This window comes from Ambystoma mexicanum, chromosome 8 (assembly GCF_040938575.1).
Source record: "Ambystoma mexicanum isolate Mex_15411 chromosome 8, UKY_AmexF1_1, whole genome shotgun sequence".
Classification (NCBI taxonomy): Eukaryota; Metazoa; Chordata; class Amphibia; order Caudata; family Ambystomatidae; genus Ambystoma; species Ambystoma mexicanum.
This window is the reverse complement of record NC_090929.1, coordinates 1,567,211,867-1,567,235,543: the sequence shown is the minus strand read 5'-3', so window position 1 is coordinate 1,567,235,543 and position 23,677 is coordinate 1,567,211,867. Positions and strand designations below refer to the sequence as shown.

Genomic DNA, 23,677 nt, shown 5'->3' with positions numbered 1-23,677 from the left:
CTTCAGATTTACTCTGCGCGACAAACCAGGTTTGATCCCTTTGCTAGTTTTGTCTTTGGCAGGATTCACGAGTGAAGCCCGCCTCTGGTGAGAGGGTGTCTGGCAGGGGCGTCTGGCAGGGACAGGAAGTGAGGGAGGTACCCGAAACTCCCTGTGCATAATCCCTTTGGTTGCAGGAAGGCACCCAAAGGTGATTGGCCGACTGGCTGTCCTTGGAGGACAGCCACCCTGCTGTGTGATTGACAGCTAGGCTGGAATGAATGGGAGAAACCTGCATAAAAGGCAAGTTTTAGGGAGAATTCTCAGAAATGTGCCAATTCCTCTCTACCTTAGAGACTCCCAGCCCTTTTGCTGGATGCTAGGACCTTTTCATTTTAACCTGGAGAGAGTGAAACACTTTTTCCCACCCTCATGTATTTTTCTGTGATTTGAACTCTGTTTCTTTTGGTTTGTGGAGTCTTGACAAACTCCATAGGCATCATCTTTTAACATTGTGTCACACAGCACCTTTAGTGCAGTGGCACAGGGAAGTCTTTCAGATTTCCCAAAGGTTTAAATACCTTTCTCTTGGATAACTACTGTTTCCAATAACAATTTAGAGAAATTGACTTTAATTACATTTTGTAACTTTCTAGACCCATCACACACTATCTTATAATAGGGTGCTGGAGGGGTAACTTAGTATCCACTTTGTCTAGTTTCTCATGTAACATTTATATGTTAGACTTTCCTCGATGAATGGCTGGTGGCAGTGGTTTACTTTTAATTACTGTGGTGTGCCTTTTCCGCAGGCTGCATTCGCACCTGCAGTAAAGCACCCCCGTTTTCTTTTTTCGCCATTTCTTGCTGCAAAGATCCTTCTTGAGACTTATTCTGCGTGCCCAACTAGGTTTGGTCCCTTTGTTTGTTTTGTGTTTGGCGGGCTTCCTGAGTGAAGCCCGCCTCTGGCTCCAGTATGTCTCTGTAACGCTCACCTGATTCCCGCAGAGGCGCCGGTCTTGACTGGGTGAATGCCGTATCTTCAAAGGTGATGTGTAACACACGGTTGGCTCTTTGGGCTGGACCTCTGTGCACTGTATGTCTGACTCGAAGAGTAAGATGTCTGCAGATAGAAAATATGGGATTAATGAACTGGGGTTATTGGGTGCCTCTCTCCTCTTCCCTTTCTCTTCTCCTGTAGAACCCCAAAGGTTAACGCCCTCACCTTAGGTAAGTGAACGCCGAGCTCTCCATCTGCCTCGGGGCAGGGTGCCGTAACCAGTTTCTTCACTGGATAAGGGTGCAGGCCTCTTGACTTCAGAGGACTGCTATCCGTCGTTAACTGCACGAACGGTAAGTTCTGGGCACTTCAAATGTCTTAAAAGTCTTTTGTAATGATATCTCTTGTTTTGCAGGGTTCCATTGAGAGTTGAGGATCGAACCCGCGTGAGGAATAGAAGCGCCTGGAAGCACGTAAGTAAGCGCTTGTAGCCTGCTTCACGATGCGCACTGTCGCTTTTATCTTGCAGGTACAAGTTCGGAGCTTTGGAGAAGCTGAAGGGTGCTGGAATACCCACTGGATTCGGCGTGGGAAGGAGTAATGGCACGTGAGTAATAAAGTTGCCCAATGTCTTTAAACGCACCTTCTTTTGTCTTTCAGATGCGGGATGCAGCGCCGAAGGCCTCGGAGCGTGCGAAGAGCTGGTAAGCTTTTGTCTTTCAGATGCCGGAAAGCAGTGCGAAGACCTCCGGAGCATGCGAAGAGTAGGTAAGCCTTTGTCTTTCAGATGCCGGAATGCAGCGCGAGGCGTTGGTGACAGCCGATGGACCAGGTAAGAGATGCGCTGCCACTGAAGACCGTAGTGCTAACCTGTTCTTTCTTTGTCTTTACAGGTGCTGCTGAAGACTGGATTCCAGGATGGTAAGCCTTTGTTCCCTTAGGCCCAGGATCAGAAACGGAAGACACGATGAGCGTTCTGCTGCAGAGAATGCAGAATAACGCAAAGCAAGATTCATCCATCGGGTGTGGTTTAAATAGCCTCCTGTAGTGCTTAGGTGTCTCCTTCCTCAGCCACGCCTAGGTAAGAAAAGAGTTCCTGCTTTCCAGAAGAGTTCCAGTGTTCTGAACCTAGGGAGTGGCTCCTGCCCCACCCAACAGGAAAAGTAGTCCCAAACAGAAGAGGATCAGGGGTTCAACTGGCAGGTAAGTAAGCAGCATGGTCTGCTGCAGGTAAGTCCACCCAAGCATTATGAGCCCGGCGCTTCCAGCGCTGGGACTGGGCATCTTTATGAGCCTGGTGCCACTGGCGCCAGGACAGGGTCCAAAAGGTCCCAATTGGGACTTGCTGGCACTCGGAACCGGGGTTATGGGTCTGCTTCCAAGGGAGTCGGGCAAGTCCTGATCTTTTGGAAGCAGAGATCATGACAGTCTGGCAGGGGCAAGAAGCGACGGAGGTGCCTGAAACTCCCTGTACTTAATCACCTTGGTTACAGGAATGCACCCAAAGGTGATTGGCCGGCTGGCTGTCCAGCAAGGACAGCCACCATGCTGTTTGAATGGCAGCTAGGCTCGACCACTTGACGAAGGAATCCGAAGAAGAACTTGGAAGAGACGCCTGCTGCAACTCCTGGACTGTTTGTGCGGTGAAGTCCTGCTGCTGTGCTGAAGCTCCGAATTCGCCTCGACTAGAGAAGCCCTGCAAGGACGACTTCTCCCCTTGAGTTGGTGGGACCAATCAAATCCAAAGTAAACTCGTCTGGACATCCTTTCGGAGCTGGCTGTGCTTCCTTGCTGATGCAAGAACCGAAGCGTCAGGGAGAGGAACACCAGACTCACAGTGCATCACTAAAGTTGGCCAAGAGCTCCAGGAAGATCCTCCAGACTCCCAGGAAGCAAGACTGACCGAGCCTGAGCCACCTCAACAGAGTGCTGGATCCCAGATGCAAGGAAAGTCCATAGTGGTAGCCGAGAACGGCGGTGGTGCTATTTGCTGAGAGGCAAGGATCTGAAACCGCAAAAGTGCCGCTGAATTGAAGTTTGCCCTCTGCTGCTGCAGACCTTCCCATTGCAGTGCAGGAGTCCCCAGATGTCCTCCCTCTTGTACCCACGACTGAGGCCCAGGAACAACAGGATCTGCAGAGCTGCACGGGAACAGAAGCCAGCTGGAACCATTTCTTCTAACCAAAGGTAATGTAAAACTTCTTGTTGTGTAGCCTTACTTGTTCAGTTTAGACTTGTCTTGGTTGCTTTTGGAGAGCTGCTTGCAGCTTTTGCACCTAAAAAGCCTCCCAGCTTGTGGCCCTACATTGATTCTACTTTTTCTACAAAGACTTCTAAAACATTGTGCAAGACTTTTACTTACCTACAAGAAGTGCTTCAGCTTACCTCTGACTTTGTGTTTTACCTTTCCCCAAGGAAAGGGTTCATTTACTTTGCATCAGGGGTTTCAGAAGTACTTACCTGCTTCAGAATATGTGTGACCTTTTGTTTTATTCTTCAACCCATTGCTTTGACACCCAACTCAGTATTGCTCTAAATGTACCAGTGATATATTAATGTCCACAGTGTCCTAGTTATTTAAGTCACCTCAGGGTGTAGGATTCATCTGTGTGCCATCCCAAATGGGTACTTGCTGATTTGGAGAAACTAAGAGTGTATTTTGAAGTGTATTTGTGGGTTACTTATACATTGCCCCTTCTGAAGAAGGATTATTCAACTGTTAAATTAATAATGGTTTATTCAAGAAACCTTGTGTATAAGAATGTATTTGAATACTTGTCACTGTGAACCTCTTTGTAAAAACCCTACTGCTCACATTGACCCCCTCTTGAGAAGCCTGGCTGCTCAGCCACACTACCAACCAGTGTAGTACAGACTTATACCAAAGGTTGGTTTCCTATTGCCATGAGGTTGCTGTAGTTTCCCAAAGGGTACTGCACACAATCTTGCCTAACAAGCCCCAAGGGCAACCCAGCAACAATAAGCAGTATGTTCCAAAAGTTGTCAAAGAGGATAACATTAAAAAGACACTATAGAGAATCTTAAAAATGATACCCATGAAAAGAGTAAAAGAAAATGTTCCTACCCACTCAGCTAACTGAGGGTATGCAGAATGGCTAGTTTCTAGTATGGTTAGTTAGGAGCAACATTTCCTACCCCAACAACCCATCTAAGTGAGGTACACCTCCCACTCCCAGTAATCCATTTTAGGGACAGAACCCAACACAGTACAGTACAGATGTAATACAATGTTCTTTCTAGCGCGTAGCAGCGAGCATATGGGTAACCTATACTATTGGTCAAATGCAAAACATGGCTAACCTGAACAAATAGACTAAGTGCAAACCGAAAGGGCCACCCATGCCAATAGGTCATGGACGGAGTACGGACAGTTTACAATGTTTGGCTGAATGCAGGTAGGTATATGAAGTTAGGTAGTCTTAACTACGGCACAGTGCGCATCTCTTAATGCAGCAGCAAGCAGAACCCCATTCAATATAGATGCCACACAAGCCTATCCCAGAGCGCGGGAGGGGGCACACAGACAGTCTATACAATTTGGGCCAGATGCGAAGCAGGCAAACTTACTCTGCATGGCCAGTTGCAAGATGTGGGCACCTTGCATAATTAAACACGGTGCAAACTGTGGTCATTTTAAACAAATAGGTTACATGTCAACTGTTGCAACTTGATACACTTAGGCTAATTGCAACTGTGGCTAACTCACAAAATTAGGCTAAATGCAAATCGTGGCCAACTCACATAATTAGGCTAAATGCAAACGGTTGTTGACTTACAAAATATGGCCGACTAACAGTTGGGCTTAAAAGCAAGGTACCTTGCACACTTAAGGTAAATGCATGTAGGTATATGATTAGGTAGTAAGAGGGGTGGGGTTTTACTGGAGTACAGTAATGGCTGTCCTCCCCACCCACACCACACTTATCAGTCGCTGAGGGGGTCTGCGTCAGGCGTCCCATGCAAACACGGAGTGGAGCTGCTTAGTCGGGGATCTGCCCTTTGCCTTGTGCCCCTTAGCCGGTGGATGCCCGGGCAAGCCTGCCCAGGGGGACTTTGAGAAACCAAAAAGGTGTCTTGCCCGCTAGTCCTCAAGGACTCGCCCATCCAGGTGGCCAGGGCACAGCCATTGTTTTTGGATCACGTACCTGGGGGTGGACCAGTGAAGGGGGGTGGGGCTGGGGGGGGGGGGGGGAAATCACCTAGGTGACGGGTCTTCGGGGAGTGGGGGAACGGCAGCCGATGATGAGACGTGGTATTCTCCTTTTTTGTACATCCAACCCCTCCTATTTTTTTAGGATCCAATGTCCCAATTCCTCCCACCCCCGTTCTGCACTAACACTAGGCCGAGGAAGAGGGTGACAGAGTAACAAGACTAACTCTTATACATCACACCGGACATGTCCCGCTAATCGGGTCAAGCAAAGTCAGGGCACTTGACTTAAAGTGCATACACCCGATTCCAATTAGCTCTCCTCACACGGATAAAAGGCGGAACCTAGAGTCACACTGAGCAAGGTGGAACACAAGTACGAACAGAACTTCCAGGGTGAAGGGGAACCTACTGGAGCAGAGAGACGGACCAAGGGACGAGAGCAGCGGGTCGAAAACCCCAAGAGTACCCTACATGAGGTGGTTGCTTCCACAAGGCAGCGTAAGGCACATGGAAAAGGCCAGATCCCAATATCAAAGACTGCATTGTGCTTCAAGGACGCCAGCAACCCTCCCGGGTGAACAACAGAATTGGGGAGGCGTGGCCAAGCTTGTGGTACTAATCTGGACTTGTGAATTGGAAAATCAGAAATGCAATAGAAAACCACACACAGACGGTGAGTTGGCAAGCGACCTGAGAGACCGAGAAAGATAGAAGTTTGCAACAATATATCGCAAGTGATGGCTACATGCATTTGGACGAGACGCAAGGAAAGGCAGACCTGTGAATGAACTTTACAGTAAAGACAGCTGTGGCATCAGTAATGAGTGGTCCGGCAAAAAAGGAGTAGTCCACGAGAAAGTCTCGGTATAAGGTACATTGTTTGAGGCGATAAAAGTGAATGAACTGTAAAAGCTAAAGTGAACGAAGTTAATACTGAGAGAAAGGGATAAGAAAAGCTGAAAATTGAATTCTGAGTCAAAGTGGTCCTGCGGTGGTCTGTAAAGGAAACCCTGCACATTCAAAAACCTTAGACATCCAAAAAGTGGTCTGAGCCCGACTGAGGGAGACCCGAAGTTTAGAAATCTTAGGGAAGAGAGCCCAGCAAGTGTTGTTGAACTGTGGAAGGTCTGAGCCCGGCAGAGGGGGACCGACGTTGAATTGTGAAAGGTATGGGCCCGGCAGAGGGGGACCGGTGTGAACTTTTTGTTTCGTTATTTGGGGAAGACTGGACCAAGAGCCTTAAGAAGGCCAGGCGGGCCTCGATCCATGTTCCAAACTGTTTGTGTTAAAACCAGAGCCAGAGTGTGTCATCCTGTCTATAGAGACTGCCTTATTCCGTGCTGTCTAAACGTTGGGAGGGGAGCTGATTAAGCCACATTTATTCTTTGCCGAAAGCTGATTTTCCTTTTATACATATACCTCCCTTACATACTTTTTGTACAAGAGATAGGGAAGGCATTAGGTTTTATTAGCATAGGCCATTTTGATTTGACAGACCCAACTAAGACTGTTTTCTTTGTTATTTGATGTTCGGAATGATTCACATCCCAGTTATAGAGCAAAGTAGGGTTTTTTTCCAAACCCCACAAAGTTAATAAAGGTTTTACAAATTGTATCTTTTGTGTCAGTGTCATACTTGTGATACCATGCCTCCCCCTACAGGACCCTCTTATGAATGCTGCTTCCCAAGCAGGTGCAGCTAATCACAGGTAGGGGACGAGGATGGAGGGCAGGAAGAGGGCAGGGGAGGGATTGCAATAGGAAAATGAAAGCGCTGAGAAAAGAAAACAAATGCAAAAAAAGGCGAGGAGAAAAAGCTAGAAAAGGAGAGGGAAAAGGAAGCAAGAAAGGCGAAAAAAGGCAAAAAGCAAGAGGGCGGCCTAATTGAACGAGGGGGCACAGAGAGAAAGAAAGCACTTCGCATAGCAGGCCAAGAACAACAAGTTACTTACCAACTGGTAATGTTCTTTCGACTGGATGTTCCTCCAACGTATTCCACATCTTTGACATGTAATGTCCACAGCTGTGCTGCTTTGGAAATTTTTCGGCAGAGGGCGTCCTGCATCAATGGCGTCAGGTCGATGCCCCTCGAAGGCCTCCGTCGAGGGCCACGTCACCGGATTTTATTAACAGGACGCACGGCGCATGTAGCCTCAGTTTATGTTTTTTCCCCCCCCCATAACGTGTGACATGCTCGTACCCAATGCCTGCTTAACTGCGCATAGCCTTGAGGGAAACGCATGCTGCAATAGCATAGAAAATTCTCCAAAGGGGCAGGCTGGGAGACTGATGGGGAATACGTTGGAGGAACATCCAGTCGAAAGAACGTTACCAGTTGGTAAATAACTTGTTCTTCGAATGGATTGTTTCCTCCAACGTATACCACATCTTTGACAGACTCCCAAAGCAGTACCAGAGGATGGAGGAGGGAGAAGAATTTAGAATACCCAATCAGATGGCAGAATAAAGTACTGCTTTACCAAAGGCCATATCCTGACAATGGAGCGTATCCAGGGAGTAATGTTTGACAAAGGTGTGGCTAGAAGCCCACATCACTGCATCAAAAATATTCCTAATAGGAACTCCCTGCTGCAGGGCTGTGGAAGTAGCCACGCCCCTAGTGGAGTGAGCGTGCAACCCCTCAGGAGGGTCCTTGCCTGCCAATTTGTAACATTCAGTAATGGTGAGGATAATCCACCTGGACAAGGTCTGTTTGGTAACAGCCTGGCCCAATCAGTGTCCAGCGTACCCCACAAAGAGTTGGTTGTCCACTCTGACCCTGGACATCCTAGAACTATAAAAGCTCAACGCTCTCCCAGGGTCCAACCTATGGAGTCACTCCTCTTCATTACTAGGATGAGGAGGAGGGTAGAAAGCAGGAAGTACCACTTTCTGGCTTAAATGAAACTTAGACACTACCTCTAGTAGAAAGGATGGACGTAACCTCAGTACAACCCTATCCTTGTGGAACACAGTAAAGGGTGGCTTAGATGAAAGTGCCTGCAATTCACTCACTCTGCGAGCAGATGCAACTACAACCAAGAAATCTGTCTTGAAAGACAACAGTAACAAAGGACAAGAGTGCAGAGGTTCAAACCGAGCACCCATCAGGAATTTCAAGACCAAATTCAGATCCCAAACCGGCACCTGAAACGGGGTTGTCGGGAACACATTCGGGAGCCCTTTTAGAAATTGGGAAAGGAACCTTGAAATAAGAACATTCTTCAGACGAGCGCTTCCAAATAGACAGCGCCGCCAGGTAACCTTTAATGGTACCCACTTGAAGACCCCTGTGGGTCAAAGAAAGAAAGAACCACTGAAAAGGATCGACATTGTGTCCTCTGCACCAGTCGCAAAATTTACGACACAGCAACGGTACAGGGATTTGGTTGCTGGCCGTCTTGCCGAAAGCAACACCGCCATCACGTCATCCGGGAGGTCCCAATCCTTATATCTCAACCTTTCAGAAACCAAGCGTGAAGGTTGAGAGTCTTGACCTTTGGATGGACAAACCATCTGTACAATGTGATGAGCCCTTACCTTGGAAGGCAAGTACCTTCCCAAGTATGTGTCCAACATAGCCCCGATGTGCTGGAGCTGTTGAGGTGTCAGATGAGACTTCTTGAAATTGAGTGAGGAATCCAGCTTTTGGAGGGATCGGCAGGTGAGGCCGAGATGATCCATAGCTTGCTCGGGAGAACACGCTCGGATCAGCCAGTCGTCCAGGTATGGGTAGACGTGAATCCCCCCCCCCCCCTCACCTGAGATACGCTGTCACCACCACCATTAGTTTGGTGAAGACCCTCGGGCGAGGTCAATCCGAAATGGCAGGACCCGAAACTGAAAGTGCGAGCTGCCAGACGCATACCTCAGGTACTTTCTGTGCTTTGGATGAATCGGCACATGAAAATAAGCATCCTGTAGGTCCAGAGACAGCAACCAATCTTGAAGCCTGAAGGACCTGAGAAAGAGTGACCATCTTGAACTTGTCCTTCCGGAGGAGTTTGCTCAACCAACGCAAGTCCAGGATGGGTCTCAGACCCCTGTCTTTCTTTGGAATAATAAAATATGGGGAATACCATCCCTTGTTCCTCTCCGCTACAGGCACTAGTTCTATAGCGCCTTTCTCCAGCAGGGTCACGATTTCCTGCACAAGGAGCAGATCCGGAAGCTTCAAAGAGAGTCCCCGGTGGATTGTCGTGAGGCCGCTTTAGGAAGGGAAGGCAGTAGCCGTGGGCTATTGTATCCAGAAACCACGCATCGGAAGTAATAGCTCGCCATTCTCCGAGATGCTGAGACAGTCTGCCCCCAACCGGCGAACCTTGGAACATGCCTCAGAGCTGTTTTGGAGCAGCTCCGGCAGCGCCTGAAGGCAAAGCAGCAGCTGCTTGAGCTGCTTTGGCACCTCTATTTCCCCGACCACCACAGGTACTTTTATGTTGACCCCTTTCATTGGCGGCTCCTCTCATCCTAACAAAAGAGGAGTAGTAACGAAAGGAACCCCCCCCCCCCTCACCCTCCAATGTTGTCCCCTAGGGCGAAAAAGCAGAGATTGACGCTGACGCACAGCTGCGCACAAAGATTTAGCAGCAGCTTTGGAGGTCTGCAACCTCTCAAGGCTCTTGTCAGACTTGCTGCCAAACAAATGAGAGCCATCAAAGGGCATGTTCAGAAGACGGGCCTGTACATCCGGAGCAAAACCTGACTCAGCAACCACGCGAACCTGTGTATAACCGTGCTCGCAGCCATGGACCACCCAACACAGTCAGCCGTGTCCAACCCAGACTGAAGGGATTCACACATGGCATCCTTGCCATCCTGCACAAGAGCAAATTAACCCATCCCTTTCTTCCCCCTCAGGAATATGCTCAGCCGCTAGAGGGACGCAATTCCAGTGTGTGTGAAAATTTTGCCAGGGCAAAAGTGGAGTTGGCCCACTTCAGCACCATACTCCCCACAGAAAACACCTTATGTGCCCAACCATCGAAGCGCTTGTCGTCCCCATCAGGTGGGATGGTAGGGTACGCCGCCTGCCTGGAGGTGGCCATAGCCGCCTGAGCCACCAAACTCTCGGGTGTGGGGTGAGTGGATAGGTAGCTGGGGTCGCTACTGGAAGGGCAGTAGTTTTTAATCAACGACTTGTTAACTGCCGGAAGAGACTCCGGGGTCTGCCAAGTAGCCACCACCCTTTTTTGTAAAGTCAAATAAAAAGGCAACACTGGGTCAGTGGACGGACCTTGATCCAAAATATCAGTTGGGTCATACTGAACACATGCATCCGGAGGACTGGCCCAATCAAGATACTCAGTAACCCTAGCCATCAACCTCCTATAAGAGGATTCAGCATGAACCCCAGGCTCAGGCCTGCCAAACTCCACCTCAGGAGATGTGTCTAGGCCACTGGCATCATGCAATGAATGACATAACTCCTCCAACTGACTATCTCCGGAAAAGACAGGAGCCACATCAGGCTCAACAGGTTCAAACGCCAAATCCGACCTCTCCTCATCCTCATAGATATCATCCAGAGAATGAAAGAACTCCTGCCTAGGGACACAAGTGGGCCTGGAGTCAACCACAGGCTTCACCGTCTTGGATTTAGCCTTCCTTGGAGGATCCACAGTACCAGGGACCCTCACTGGCAAATTCCAGCCAAATGGCCCCGAAGGCATTGAGGGCGCTGACTGCTTCGGCGTCGACAACGGAGCTGATGGCTCTGAGGGCTGGAGTGAAGGCAAAGCTCCGACCGCTGTATTCGACAGACTCAGCGCCGACGGAGTCAACGCCGACCTCGAGCCCTAACCAGACTTTTGAGGTTTAGCGGGGGACGAAGACAGAGACCTGGATGTAGCACGTCTCTGGCGATCAACCTGAGCCTTGTCCGAACGGGACCTCAACGGTTCCCATTGTTTATTGCGCCAAGGACCCGGACCGGAAGGCGCGCGAGCATCGGACCGAGACCGCTCCCTGCCGGCTTCTTCCTAAGGCGCGGATGGAACTGTGCCCTGGGATTGAAAAATTTCCAGCATTTCCTCCATGAAGGCCTCCCATTCCTCAGGAATCAAGGATTTAGTGGGGCAAGCCACTTTCCTCATAGCGCCATCATCCGACAGGGAAGGTGACCGGTGACGCCACTGCCGGGAGTGCCGAGAAGAGGGCGACGAGTGGGGGGACCCACTCTGGGATCGAGACCACCGGGGCTCCTTCCGACGAAGATAGCCACCCCACGAATCGTCGGTGGACATCCCCGCAGCTTTTCGGGACTTACTAGGTTTAGAAACCCAACCTACCTGTAACTTCCCCTTTTGCTCCTGTAAGGCCTTAGCAGTCAACGACTGGCACTTCGAGCAGTCGTCTGTGTCATGACTCTCACCCAGACACCACAGACAAGTGCGGTGCGGGTCCGTAATCGCCATCTTAGACTTACAGTCCCGGCAAGTCTTAAAGACAGACCGCCGAGTCGGAGGGGTAAAGGATGAAGACATTTTCACAAAGAAGATACACGAGGCGCGCAGAGTTCTCGAAGCAAACATGTTTGCAGAAAAAACGGAACAGAGGCTATGGGCGCCATGCATCCTATTTATAACATCCGGTGACGTCACCCTCGACGGAGGCCTTTGAGGGACATCGACCAGACGCCATTGACGCAGGACGCCCTCTGCCGAAAAATTTCCAAAGCAGCAAAGCTGTGGACATGACATTTCAAAGATAGTTGTGGGGCTTATTTGCAAAGTTGCTCACGCAGGCGACTCCTTACAATCCCTGTTTACCACGTGTTAATATAGTAGATTCACTGATTCCTATTTACTTGTCGCTGGTCACCGGATTCAGACGGGTATTAAGCCCATACCGTCCAAACACATCAGAAAAACCACAAAAGATTCCAGGACTCAGCGCCAATAGTAAGGGTTGTTTATTAGCATAAGCCCTCTACTTGATAACGCGTTTCGGCTCCCACGAGCCTTTGTCAAATCAGGGCTATGTCAGTTCAAACAAACATATTAATATATTGAAGTATTACCATTCATACCACAATTCAAAAAATTCAAAATTACATATAACATATCACATGAGTAATTTACAAACATGTATGCCATTGGTTCAGACAGAGAAACCAGGGTTGGTGAAGGGGAGGATTGCTCGGGTTCAGAAAACATCACAGTGAACACAAAGATGTAAAAACAAAACATAAATGGAGAGAGAAGATCGAAAAGTACCCATTAGTACAATTGAAGGATTAAGGAAAATCCTGATTTAGAAAACTAAAACATAAGATACACATTAGACAATCTGCTTACCCAACGAAATTCTGAAAAGATCTGTAGGACTGTTGTCCGATATACAGTAATAGGGACAAATCCCAAAGACAGACACTCTAGAATTGACGAGTTAAAAATAACCCCAAATTAGTCTAATAATATAATCATCAAACGGTCACCCAGAGTGAAAATAAGGCAACCTATATCAAATGTGGAGTGGATTCCCATACAGGTCCTGGTCCCCATACCTTTATTACTGTGGGGTAACTGCTAATATACTTTCATAGCCAAATGCTTTAATAATTCTGACAAAAGAATTAAACATACAAGTGAGAAGTGACTGTCCTCCATGTAATCTAATGTCCCCTTTTAGCATTTTCGCTTGCCGTATTAGCGTCTGAAGTTTATTGTATCTTTCAAGTTCGTTAATTTTATTTGACACTGGAACTGCAAAAATTAGTCCCAAATATCTATACTGATCTACCTTAGAGAGACTTGTGTTTTGTAGCTGCCACTTGTAGTTTTTAACTTTAGTCTTTGGATGTGGACGGCAAACCATAATCTGTGTTTTAGTCAGATTAATAATTAGATTGTTTTTCACCACAAAATCATTCAGCTTATCAAGCGACCGCTGAAGCCCTGCTGGAGTTTAGGATAGCAGAATAAGATCATCCGCATACAATAAGTGCGAGATTTTTTCTACCCCCAATTTTGAAGGATCACATTTCAGAGATCTTAACTCCGTACCCAACTCAAACAAAAAAAAATTAAAGATAGATGAGGCCAATATGCATCCTTGTTTGATCCCTCGGAATGTGTACAGTTTAACAAAAGGTTTGCCAGCCAAGGTTAATCTTACTTGAACCTTGGTGTTATTGTGAAAACGCATAATCAGAGAAAGTAAGGACTGAGGACATTTGTGTTGTACTAATTTTTGATACATGATGTTCCGATCAATCGAATCAAAAGCAAACTGAAAATCTATGTACGCTATATACAGCACTTGGTTCTTCTTAGCATATTTATTTTTTAGCATATGCAGAGCCATAAGATTTGGGCTAGTACTCAACCCAGCTACAAAGCCCGTTTGAAAGGGGTCATGCATCTTGTTCTTCAACGTCCAGTCTCTCAACACTAATCTGGTAAAATTCTTGCCCGGAGCATCAAGCAACGCAATGGGTCTACAGCTAGCCGGGCACGAACGGTCACCTTTTTTGTATATCGGGACCAACTAAGAATGCATCCAGGATGCTGGCAAGGATTGATTTATATTAATTATCCTGAATATTCCACATAAAATCTCGGCCCATAGCTCCAGATGCTTTTTGAAGGTCCTATTTGATAACCCATCAGGGTCGCAGGCACCTGAATTACTGATCTTATTTATGAAGTATTTAATATCTTCAATGTCAAACTTTTGATGAAAGGGACCCAGATCCAGCAGAATAGTAGCTACCGAGTTGAATGGGGCTGCATAATACTCCAAAATATGGGCACACCACACCTGCTCCGTAACATTATTTGCTTGCATGATGTTTTGTGAGTAATGCGTTGACTTACTCAATAATGGCCAGATTTGTGCTAGGTTTTTCGACTGTACTCTCACCAGCATGTTTTCACCATCCTGCTCCAATCTATGTCCTCTAGTAGCTCTAAGCCAATTTTTATATGTTGTTGTGATATGTGCCAACGCAGGTCCTCTTTCATTCAAAGGCAAACAATTAACTGCCCTTATATGACGCCGATATTCTGATTTCTTTGTTTTGGTAGAAGCGTAATACACGTGTAACTGAGGGCGATCCAAGTGCTCCCTACGCACTCCTTTGCCCATCCCATCATCTTGAAAGTGTTGTAACATATCAGCATAACACGTCTGCAAATCATTCCCCCTGTACACCTTTGACTGTCCAGTTTATCTTTGAGCCATTTTAGTGATCTCTCCAACCATCATAGCCTATTGCCGTTATTATTTACAACAAGATTGTCTCACATTAGGTTTTTTTGTCCAATGGTTGGTTCACAATTGACTGTCCAGTGCGTCACAAGTTGGTTGTGATCAACTTGTGTATTTTCCACAATACCAAACTTTGTGATTCCCATAAATAAAGTCAATTGCAGAAACACTACTACCACGATGCCAGGTTGGGTCAAGGGGAATATCGGAAGGAAATGCACCATTCAATCTTATCAAATTGTGTGATGAGACAAATTCTGCCCATTTATTCAATCTTGGATTGTACGTTAGGGGCTGGTCAATTGTGCAATCTAAATTAGAATCTCCTGCAATTATATTATGATTCATGTGACTGAAGAGTCCATTGCAATGAGACTACATAGGTCTCCAAGTGATTTGAAATCCCACTGGATTCCAATAGACATTTATCAGCCCATACAATTCATTGTTAACTTGTACTTTAACCAATTGGAGAAATTCATTCAGCGTTTCCCATGCCCGAGCGCTGATCCCCTCTTCAGATTTAATGGCTATGAGTAGGCCAGAAGTCGGTCTTCATTGCAAGGGCCGGGAGGCAGGATTCAGAAAAAGATCAAAACCATCCCACACCGGTACAGACATTAGTCATGTTTCCTGTAACATAATTATATCAAATTGCACTAGATCACTGTTGTCGTTATTTAACAAATGAGCAAACCCCTTTGTGTTCCAACTAATAAGTGTAAGATTTTGGATGAGACTGATCGTACTAGTTAGGCTCGATTTTTTCCTTGGTTACAATTACAAACTTCACCCAGTTTAATATTCCTTTTACGTAAATCAAGGTTGGAACCATTGTGATTGTAATTTTGCGGTGCCTCATTTTTTGTTTCAACATTTACCGTTGTTTCACTAACTATTGTGAAGCCCAACGATGTCAATTCCATTTTAGCAAGCCAAATTGTATTTTGCACCAACCTCAAATTCATCCATATTCGTACACATTGTCGATTCCCTTTTTCCTCGAATTCCACCAACTCCAAGTCTGTGGAACAAATGTCCTCAGGTTTTGGTATGTCGGAGAATATGGCTAAAATAGCTCTTCTGTTTAGTTGATACTGCACGGCCGGAGAGGCATTACAAGAAAGCCTCAATGAGTAATTGGGTGGAGATTTCCTCTTCGAAGTCGCGGGTTGTCCCGCCGACCCAGCTTTGGCAACCGCAGCCACTGATGGCGTAGAACTTCCTTGTTTGCCACCGGTGCTCAAAGCCGTTTGTATTATGTGTAGAAATTCCGGAGTAATCTGTGAGATCAGGGAATTTTGAGGTATTACAGGATTTATGTACTCTTCGGCCATTTGGCAGATTTCTGGATTCATCATGTGTTTATCTATCTGCCACAATGGCAAATTGCTTGACTCTGTTGTTGGGGGTATTTTTATGGAAGGCAAAGGATTTGTGTCCATTCTTTGTTCTTTAAAGCTAACACTTTTAACCTTTTTACTTAAGGGCCTAGGCTCCGGCTTGTCCATATTACCCACCAATTGGCTACTCATGTAAGCATCTACCGCCTTTCTTATCTCTTGGCGATGAAAATCTCTTATATTTGTACCCGGCTCAGTGGTCCTACCTTCCCCAGAGTTAGATAGTTTCTCAACTGGAGATTTGTCCCTCTTGGACCTTGTCCGCAAACTCTGATCTGTTGCCTCATCAACGAGTGCATCAAGAGGGGCATATGCCAGCACTGGTTGCAATAGGCCACTTCCCGTTGGATCAGCCTTCGAGTAATTAAGCATGTGATATTTTTTTGCAATAGCTTGCGCAGTTTTAATTGTGTTAGTTGGGATACTCAACTTTTTGATAAATGTTCGTATTTTGGCCCCCTTCTTATTTGTGGGCATTGGTTGATTCTTTTGTAGCTTTTTACTCGTAAGATTACTCCGTTTTGTACCACTTTTTGCCCGTTTAGTGAACACTGTCTAGGCAACATTGTCTTCCTTCATCACACATCTTCTTTCTCTGTACACTTAACTTCCTGCGCAACAATTTTGTCAGGCACATTACACCCTATAACCTCACCTATGATGCAATCCATTTGCGGAATCGGTTTGAACACCGCCACTTCCCCCATGTTCCCTTCTGTTGAATATGTATTTGGATCAGGGCCTATTATAATTGAGTGATCACCTTTCGATATCAGTTTGTGCATAACTTTCTTTTGCCATGACAGCAAATGCTCAATTTGTAAGGCTTGCTTACGAACCTGTTCAGTCAAGGTATCATGTAATTGGAGTAGTGCAGTCAATGAAAATTGAGTAGCTTTTAACGCAAGTTCCATAAGTACAACACTGTTTGGGACCAGGTTACCTGTCTCTATTTTCTGTGATGGTTCCACAGAAGTGGGTAATATCGGTACCTGCACATAAGCCCATTGGCATACCTGTTTTCAACGTCATGGCCATGTCGCACACGAGACCTCACCCGAGCAAGTCAAAAGAAAAGGAAATGATAAACCCCCTCTCCCACCTCTCCTCAGCAAAGAGGGACTTGACGGGACTTGCTCAGTGCGCGCGCGGCTGGCTCGTTATATTACGACGTGCCAGGAAGGGTGTGGCCACACGTTAAAAAGAGTAAAAGAAAGGAAAGTAAGGCTCCGTATTACTATTTGGCTGCAATATAATACACCACAGAGTTTATAAACTCAAAAAAAGCAGCCTCCGCTTCCAGTATGTACCAATTAAGGTTCCAACAGCGTTTTCAAACACATCCACGATGCAGCGTTGCCGAGAGTCCAGCGAGGCAAAGAGGGACTTGACGGGACTTGCTTGGTGCGCGCAAGTAGTAATTCTACTGCTGTGTTTTTCACCCTTGCAATCCTGCATCAATGTTCTTGCCTTTATGTGAGGGAGAATTTTCATGTATGTGCCAATTCCCTTTAACCTTAGAGACCCCCAGCTCTTTTGCTGAATTCAGGGCTTTTTAATTTTTACATCCGAGTGAGTGGGACCTTTTTCTCACTCATGTGTTTTCTGACTTAGATTTTCTATGTTCCTTACTGTTTTATGGAGTCTGGTAAACTCCATAGGCATCTGCTTTTGCATTGTGACACACAGCACCTTTTGTGCAGTGCCACTGAGAAGTCTGTTGGACTTCTCTTAATGCTTAACTCCATTTTCTTGGGTGAACTACAGTTCCCAAGAATAGTAAGATGACCCCTGTCTTACTTACCTTTACTTTATGGGTCCAGCACACACCACCCTATGTGGATTGCTGGGTGCGTTACCTAGTAATTCCTTTAACCATGCCTCATGTAACATTTTGTTACACTAACTCACTTGAATGGCTGGTGGCAGTGTTTTTATTGTGTACTACCTAGTGACATGTATCTGTCGGCTGATACCTCAGCTGCAGTGCTGCACAGAGGGGAGACCATTTTCCAAAAATGGCCCCAGTCTCCGTTTTTTCGCCATTTGTCAGTTTCTGCTGGGCTTCTACTCTGTTTGCATCAGGTTTGAGTCCTTTGTGTAGTTTGCCTTTGGCGGGCGTCAGACATGAACCCCGCACAGGCTCCAGTGTGTCTGGAAAGGCAGGAAGTGAGGGTGGGTCCTGAAACCTCCCTGTCCGTTGTCTCTAGGTGTGCCTGAGTGAAACCAGTTCAAATTCCCTGGCTGGCTGTCTTGGAGGACAGTCACCCTGCTGTGTGATCGACAGCCTAGGGGTGTGAATGAATGGGAACTTGCATAAAAGCAAGGTATTTGGGACTAAGAGCAGAGTCGACCACTGGAAGACAACACCCGAAGTAGAAGAGGAGAGAATAAGCCAGCAGCACCCTGCCAGACGAAGTGCCCAGTGAAGCCCTGCAGCTGTGCTGACCGCATTTTCGAATCTATAGGGAAGACCCGCAAAGGATGACTTCCTCCCTTAGGCTGGTGGGACCAACTAGCCTCCGGACAAACTATTTCGGTGCAGCCCCAAACTTACTATGACTTTCCAAGGCTGCAGAAGCCAAATACCTGGGCTAGCTTGACCACTTGGGAGTGCATTGTCTTCCGAAGTCCGAATCCGGACAGATCTTCGTGGGCATCCAGAGGACCCTACAGAAGCAAGAAATCTGCATCCAGAGTCCCCTCACCAGAGTCCAGGACCGAGGGATCAAGGAAATCATAACCAGAGCGTTTCGTTGTTCGTTGAGGAAAAGGCACCAAAACCACAAAGAGCAGCTGAATAGACGAAAATCCATTGCTGCAGAGTCTCTCTCTCGCTCTCTCACACACAGTCTCTCTCACACACAGTCTCTCTCACACACAGTCTCTCTCTCTCTCTCTCTCTCTCTCTCACAGTCTCTCACAGTCTCTCTCTCACAGTCTCTCTCTCTCTCTCACAGTCTCTCTCTCTCTCTCTCTCTCTCTCACAGTTTCTCTCTCTCTCACAGTTTCTCTCTCTCTCTCACAGTTTCTCTCTCTCTCTCTCTCACAGTTTCTCTCTCTCTCTCTCTCTCTCCGTTCCCCCCCCCCCCCTTGCAGGAGCCTGCCAGACGTCCTCCCGTTCGTCACCAGGAACAAGGATGTACTGCATTGCGAAGACAACCAGCTGGAACACTTTCTTCATTTTCAAGGTACTGTGGGGCTTCAGGTGTTTGACCCTTTTGCCATTCGGGGTGCTTCCTATCTTTGGGAGTGCGATTTAACCCTACACTAAGTTGACCTTAACTGCATTGGCCTTACAGCTTGTGCTTTCTAAAGATGACTTGCCTTGAGTTGCTGCGATTTCTCTTTTGAACACCGACTATTTAAGAACATATTTCTAAGAAGAGCATCATAACATTGACTTTGTCCATTGGCTTTGGCTGTCCTGGCTCCCTAAAGGCATCCTTCTGAACCTATTGTCTTTGGCAGTGCGTGTTCCCCGACAGGTTTTAAATGTTGAACACTTTAATACTGGGCTAATTGACTGCCTGCATCCCTCTGGGAGAATCTAACTGTTCTAATAACCAGTCTGTTCTGATGTAACACAACCTTTCCTTTCTGAAAAACTCAATATTGCAAAGGTGATACTATATAAATGCTATACTGACCTCAAATGATGTCACCTCCGGGTGCTGGAACATGTGTAACATATGAATGAATTTCTCACCTGCTTCATTGTTCACTTTTTGAATTAAATCCAACTTGAGATTAATGTTACAGCCAATTACAGCTTTTTAAAGAATGCTTTAAATATCTTTGTGTATACATACATAATTATAACTAAGTGTGTATGTGTTCACTTGGATAGCTGTATTTACTTGTCTCATTGCACAGATCTACCGCTCACATTACCCCTCTTAAGATAAGCCTGGCGGCTCAGTCACACTACCAACTTGTGTAGTACAGGCCTATATTAAATGGTGGGTTACCTATTACCAAGTGATAAGTCTTGTGTAGTCCAGACCAGTTGGACTGCCCTAATTCTTACCCAACACTTTAAAGCCATAATCTTTTTGTATGATTTCTGTTCCTTCCTCTATTGCAGAAACAATTTGCAGCTCCTAGTCTTTGGCAGTTGTTAGGGAGATTTATCATTATTGTGCTTCATCCCCTGTCCTAGTGAGACCCCAGCACTTTTTGATGGACTTCTGGACCTTTTTCCTTTAATCCTGAATGAGTGGAGCCTTTTTCAACTCATTCATTCTTGTGGGCTCTGTCTTTTGGAACTCTAATCTTTGTAATCTACCTTTACTATGGAGTCTGTCTGCTCCATAGCTCTTAAAGGAATCTGTGTTTTACTATTGCAGCACATAGCTCCCTATGGCAGTGTTGCTGGGGTCCTCCTTTAAGATTATGTTTCTATATTGTTAAGTAACTACAGTTTTTAAGTATAGAGGGATACATAGTGTCTCTACCAGAACTCCAATCTGAGAAATTGGCGCGCACACTGCTTCAGTGGAGTGCCAAAGATGTACTTAATATCCCCCTTCTTTCTACACCTGTGACTTTTTATTCACATAGACAAACGCCTAGTTATGGCTGGTGGTAGTGGGTGTGTTCTACCAACTATGATTATTTTTTATACCGCAGGCTATGTCCATAGCCTCGGTAGTGCACAATAGGGGCATCCAAGTATCAACTTGGGGCCTCCCTTCATTTTTCGCAATTACTAACATGGTTAGTTAGCCCTTCTTCTACCATTCTGGGACGGGGGAGGACTGTGTGCGTTTTGCTTTTGGCGGGAACCAGTATGTATACCAGTCTGGACTCCAGAGGGTCTGGGCATACAGGAAGTGGGGGAGGAGTCTTCCAACCCCTGTCCTTTGTCTGCCAGAGTGCCTGAACAGGACCAGCTCCTACAGGGGGGGGGAGGGTCTGGCTGTCCTAATTGGACAAACGCCCCTTTCTCTAAAATGCTGAGAGAGACTGCTGAGGAGTGTGTGCTGGAACTGTATAAAAGGCAAGGCTTCTGTAGTGTAAAGCAGGTCGATCTCTGGAAACAGAAGTAACCGAAGAAGATGACCAGAGACGCCTGCAGACCTTTTGCAAGATCTTGAACCGATCACTGATGTCCTGACCCTGTTTTCTATGCGACAGAGGAGCTCCGAAGGGGACGACTCTTTCCCTTTGGCTGGTAGGAACAACTAGACCCAAGACTAACTTTGAAACGCTCCATCTCCCGAGGTCCTAGAAGCTTCCACAGCTGCAAAACCCCAATACATGGAGACCTGCTGCCCCTTTCGAGCACATCGTCGTGGAAATGCTGAATCTGTCCAAATCTGTGCTGAGCCCGTAAGGACACCAGACATCCGATCCAACTCTCCCTTACCCCTCAACAGTTTGGGGGACAGCAGGAACAGAAAGTGGTTGACCGGGCGATCCGTGTCCTTTGTTGGTGCTGCTGAAAAGGCGCCAAAACCCCAGAGAGAACCAAGAAGTTGCTGAAAGCCGTGATACAGGTCCTCCCTCGAGACTGCTGCTGAGAGACACCGTCCACTGTCCTGCCATTAGTCACCAGACCAAGGAATCCAGAGGTCAGGTCCAGAGATGCAACATTGCGGAGGAACCAACACAAACACTTTCTTCAAACCAAAGTTACTGCGGGGAACAAGGTATTGCTTACCCGATTCCAAGAAGTCGCTCCAGAGCATTGGAGTGCACGTGGAGGTGTCCAGGGCAACCCTGTCTTAGCTCTGACCCACGCTGCTGCTTGTGTCCCCTTCGAGTCTGTTTTTAGGTCTCCTTTGTTAGTTGCCAACTTGCTGCTTCAATAACTTTAGACGCTGGAAGAAATCCACACATACTATTATTCGCGGTTTGCCAAGACTTCAAGCCCTCTCTGAACTGCCTTTAGCTAGGGCTGCGTTTCTGGACTTTAAAGACTTGGCAGGCCAAGACACCGTCTCTAGAACCTTGAACTAAGCTCATGTTGCACTAACCACTTATTTTCCCCCCTTTAAGTGACTTTTCTATATGTGTTTGCAGAGTAAATGCATTACGGTATGACATGTTGAAAAACGGAAGAGTGTGCAATTACCGATAACAGGATAACCTTGTCTTTTCCCTTTCTAACTTTGCTACAATTGTAACTGCAAACTAACACAAAAATGAAAGTGCCCTTTGAAGTGTATTATCTAGTATTCCGAAGCGTTCTACCGTAAACGTCAAATGTATTTAAAGTGATTCTGGTGTAAATATAATATATATCTTTTATATAATTATGTCTAACTGCTTCTTTGTTGTGCCCGTCTAAGATTCAGAGTACTTACCTTCAGCTCACATCTTCCTCTTAAGATAAACCTGACTGCTCTGCCACACTACCAAAGTTCTGAGCTAGTACAGACTGATACTAAGAGTTGGGATCTACAAACCACTGGGATAGCTTACTAAAATCTTACTGCCAGCAGGACTTAAGGAAAACTCCCCTAAAAGCCGTTACCCTTTTGCTGTATTGCTCATGAAACCCCTGTCTCTGGCATTTCATCCCCTGTAAGTGGCCTGATTTCCAATGCTTGCATTGTTGCAATTTTTTGAGTCACCAGCCGATGCAACAAATCCTTAATAGGATGGCAGTGATCTTGCTGTGTCTAATTTGTTGGATTGAGAGAATCAGTAACCTCAAACTTGTTGTACTCATGATCAGGGGAGGACCACTAGGGTGAAGGTAGGCCTTCCCTCTAATCTAGCATGCTCCTTCACAAAAAGAGCGTTATGAAAAAGACAAAAACTAATTTTTATTGTCTGCCGATAACCCAATGAAATAATGTGTTTTCATTATTATTTGTAACTTTTTGGAATATTTTTTGGTGCCTTGCATTTTTTGATCTTAAATCCCCTAAATATGAAGCGACAAAAGGGGAGACTAAGAGCAGCCTGCAGATCTGTTATAGGAGCATTGCCACCAAGTTTACATATGTTGTAATCCTGCCTCTGAGTACCAGTAGACGTTGGCATATTGAAAACATTCACTTTTTTAGGAGAAGGCTACAGATTTACAAGTAAAGTGTTGGTTGAAAGGTACTAATGCACTGAATGAGTTGAAGAGTGTGCACATACCCATATATATAGAGTGCACCGCTGGTTTCAACAGAAACCAGTTTCTCAGAGCATGCACACATCAGATATTAACCATGCCTCACAAATTCTTAAAAGTACGAATAGACCTGCATTTCTACTTACTTAGTTTATAGAGCTGACCTCAAGAAAGGCACTCAACCAGTTTAAGGTAAAAACATTGTTTGCCAGTACTTTCTGTTAAATGGTACACTTCACCATCAGCACATTTCATATTTGGCACAATCCTGCCACCCAGAGGACAGCTGCACACAACGACAGTTGTAATTTACTGCAAACAAAGTTTGTTTGCAGAAAATGGCAAATAAAAGTTTTATACATTCCTGTACTCGCCAAGAGGGTAATCGACCTTCATAAAATCTTGATTATGCGTGTGGGCAATGAGATTTTGCAAGCCCAGTTAACTCTGGGTGATCAAGAGCTGAAGTTAGGAAGAAAGACCTACAACAATATAATAATAAAAACAAACATCTTAGGGAGTGAAAACATAAAATATAGCTAGAGGATAAGGCATTAGGAAGAAAAGGGAAATACTATAAGGAGCATGTGAAACAACACTGGCTTAACATACAGTTACTGCTGTTGTGCACTTGGTAGAAGTGTTGAGATGTTGTAAAAGGAAAATAACAAATTTCCAGAATAATTAACTTTACAGAAAGCCATAGATACCTGGCAATTCCACTCTCTTCTTTTTCTTTCACACTGTTGAACTTTGGTTCAGTTTCTGCCAGTTCTTTCTGTTTTTCTTCAATTTTTTCAAGAAGTTTTGTTCTCTCTTTGAGCAAACGTTTC

At 46.0% G+C, this 23,677-nt stretch overlaps 1 protein-coding gene across 1 annotated transcript in view; it reads right to left on the bottom strand.

Moving 5' to 3' along the window:
- SMC3 (structural maintenance of chromosomes 3) overlaps positions 1-23,677 on the bottom strand; it is a 1,173,064-nt gene that overhangs the window by 858,972 nt on the left and 290,415 nt on the right. Inside the window, exon 12 of the mRNA XM_069611771.1 lies at positions 23,555-23,676. Coding sequence (XP_069467872.1) covers positions 23,555-23,676 — 122 coding nt within the window. The remainder of the gene's footprint in view (positions 1-23,554; position 23,677) is intronic.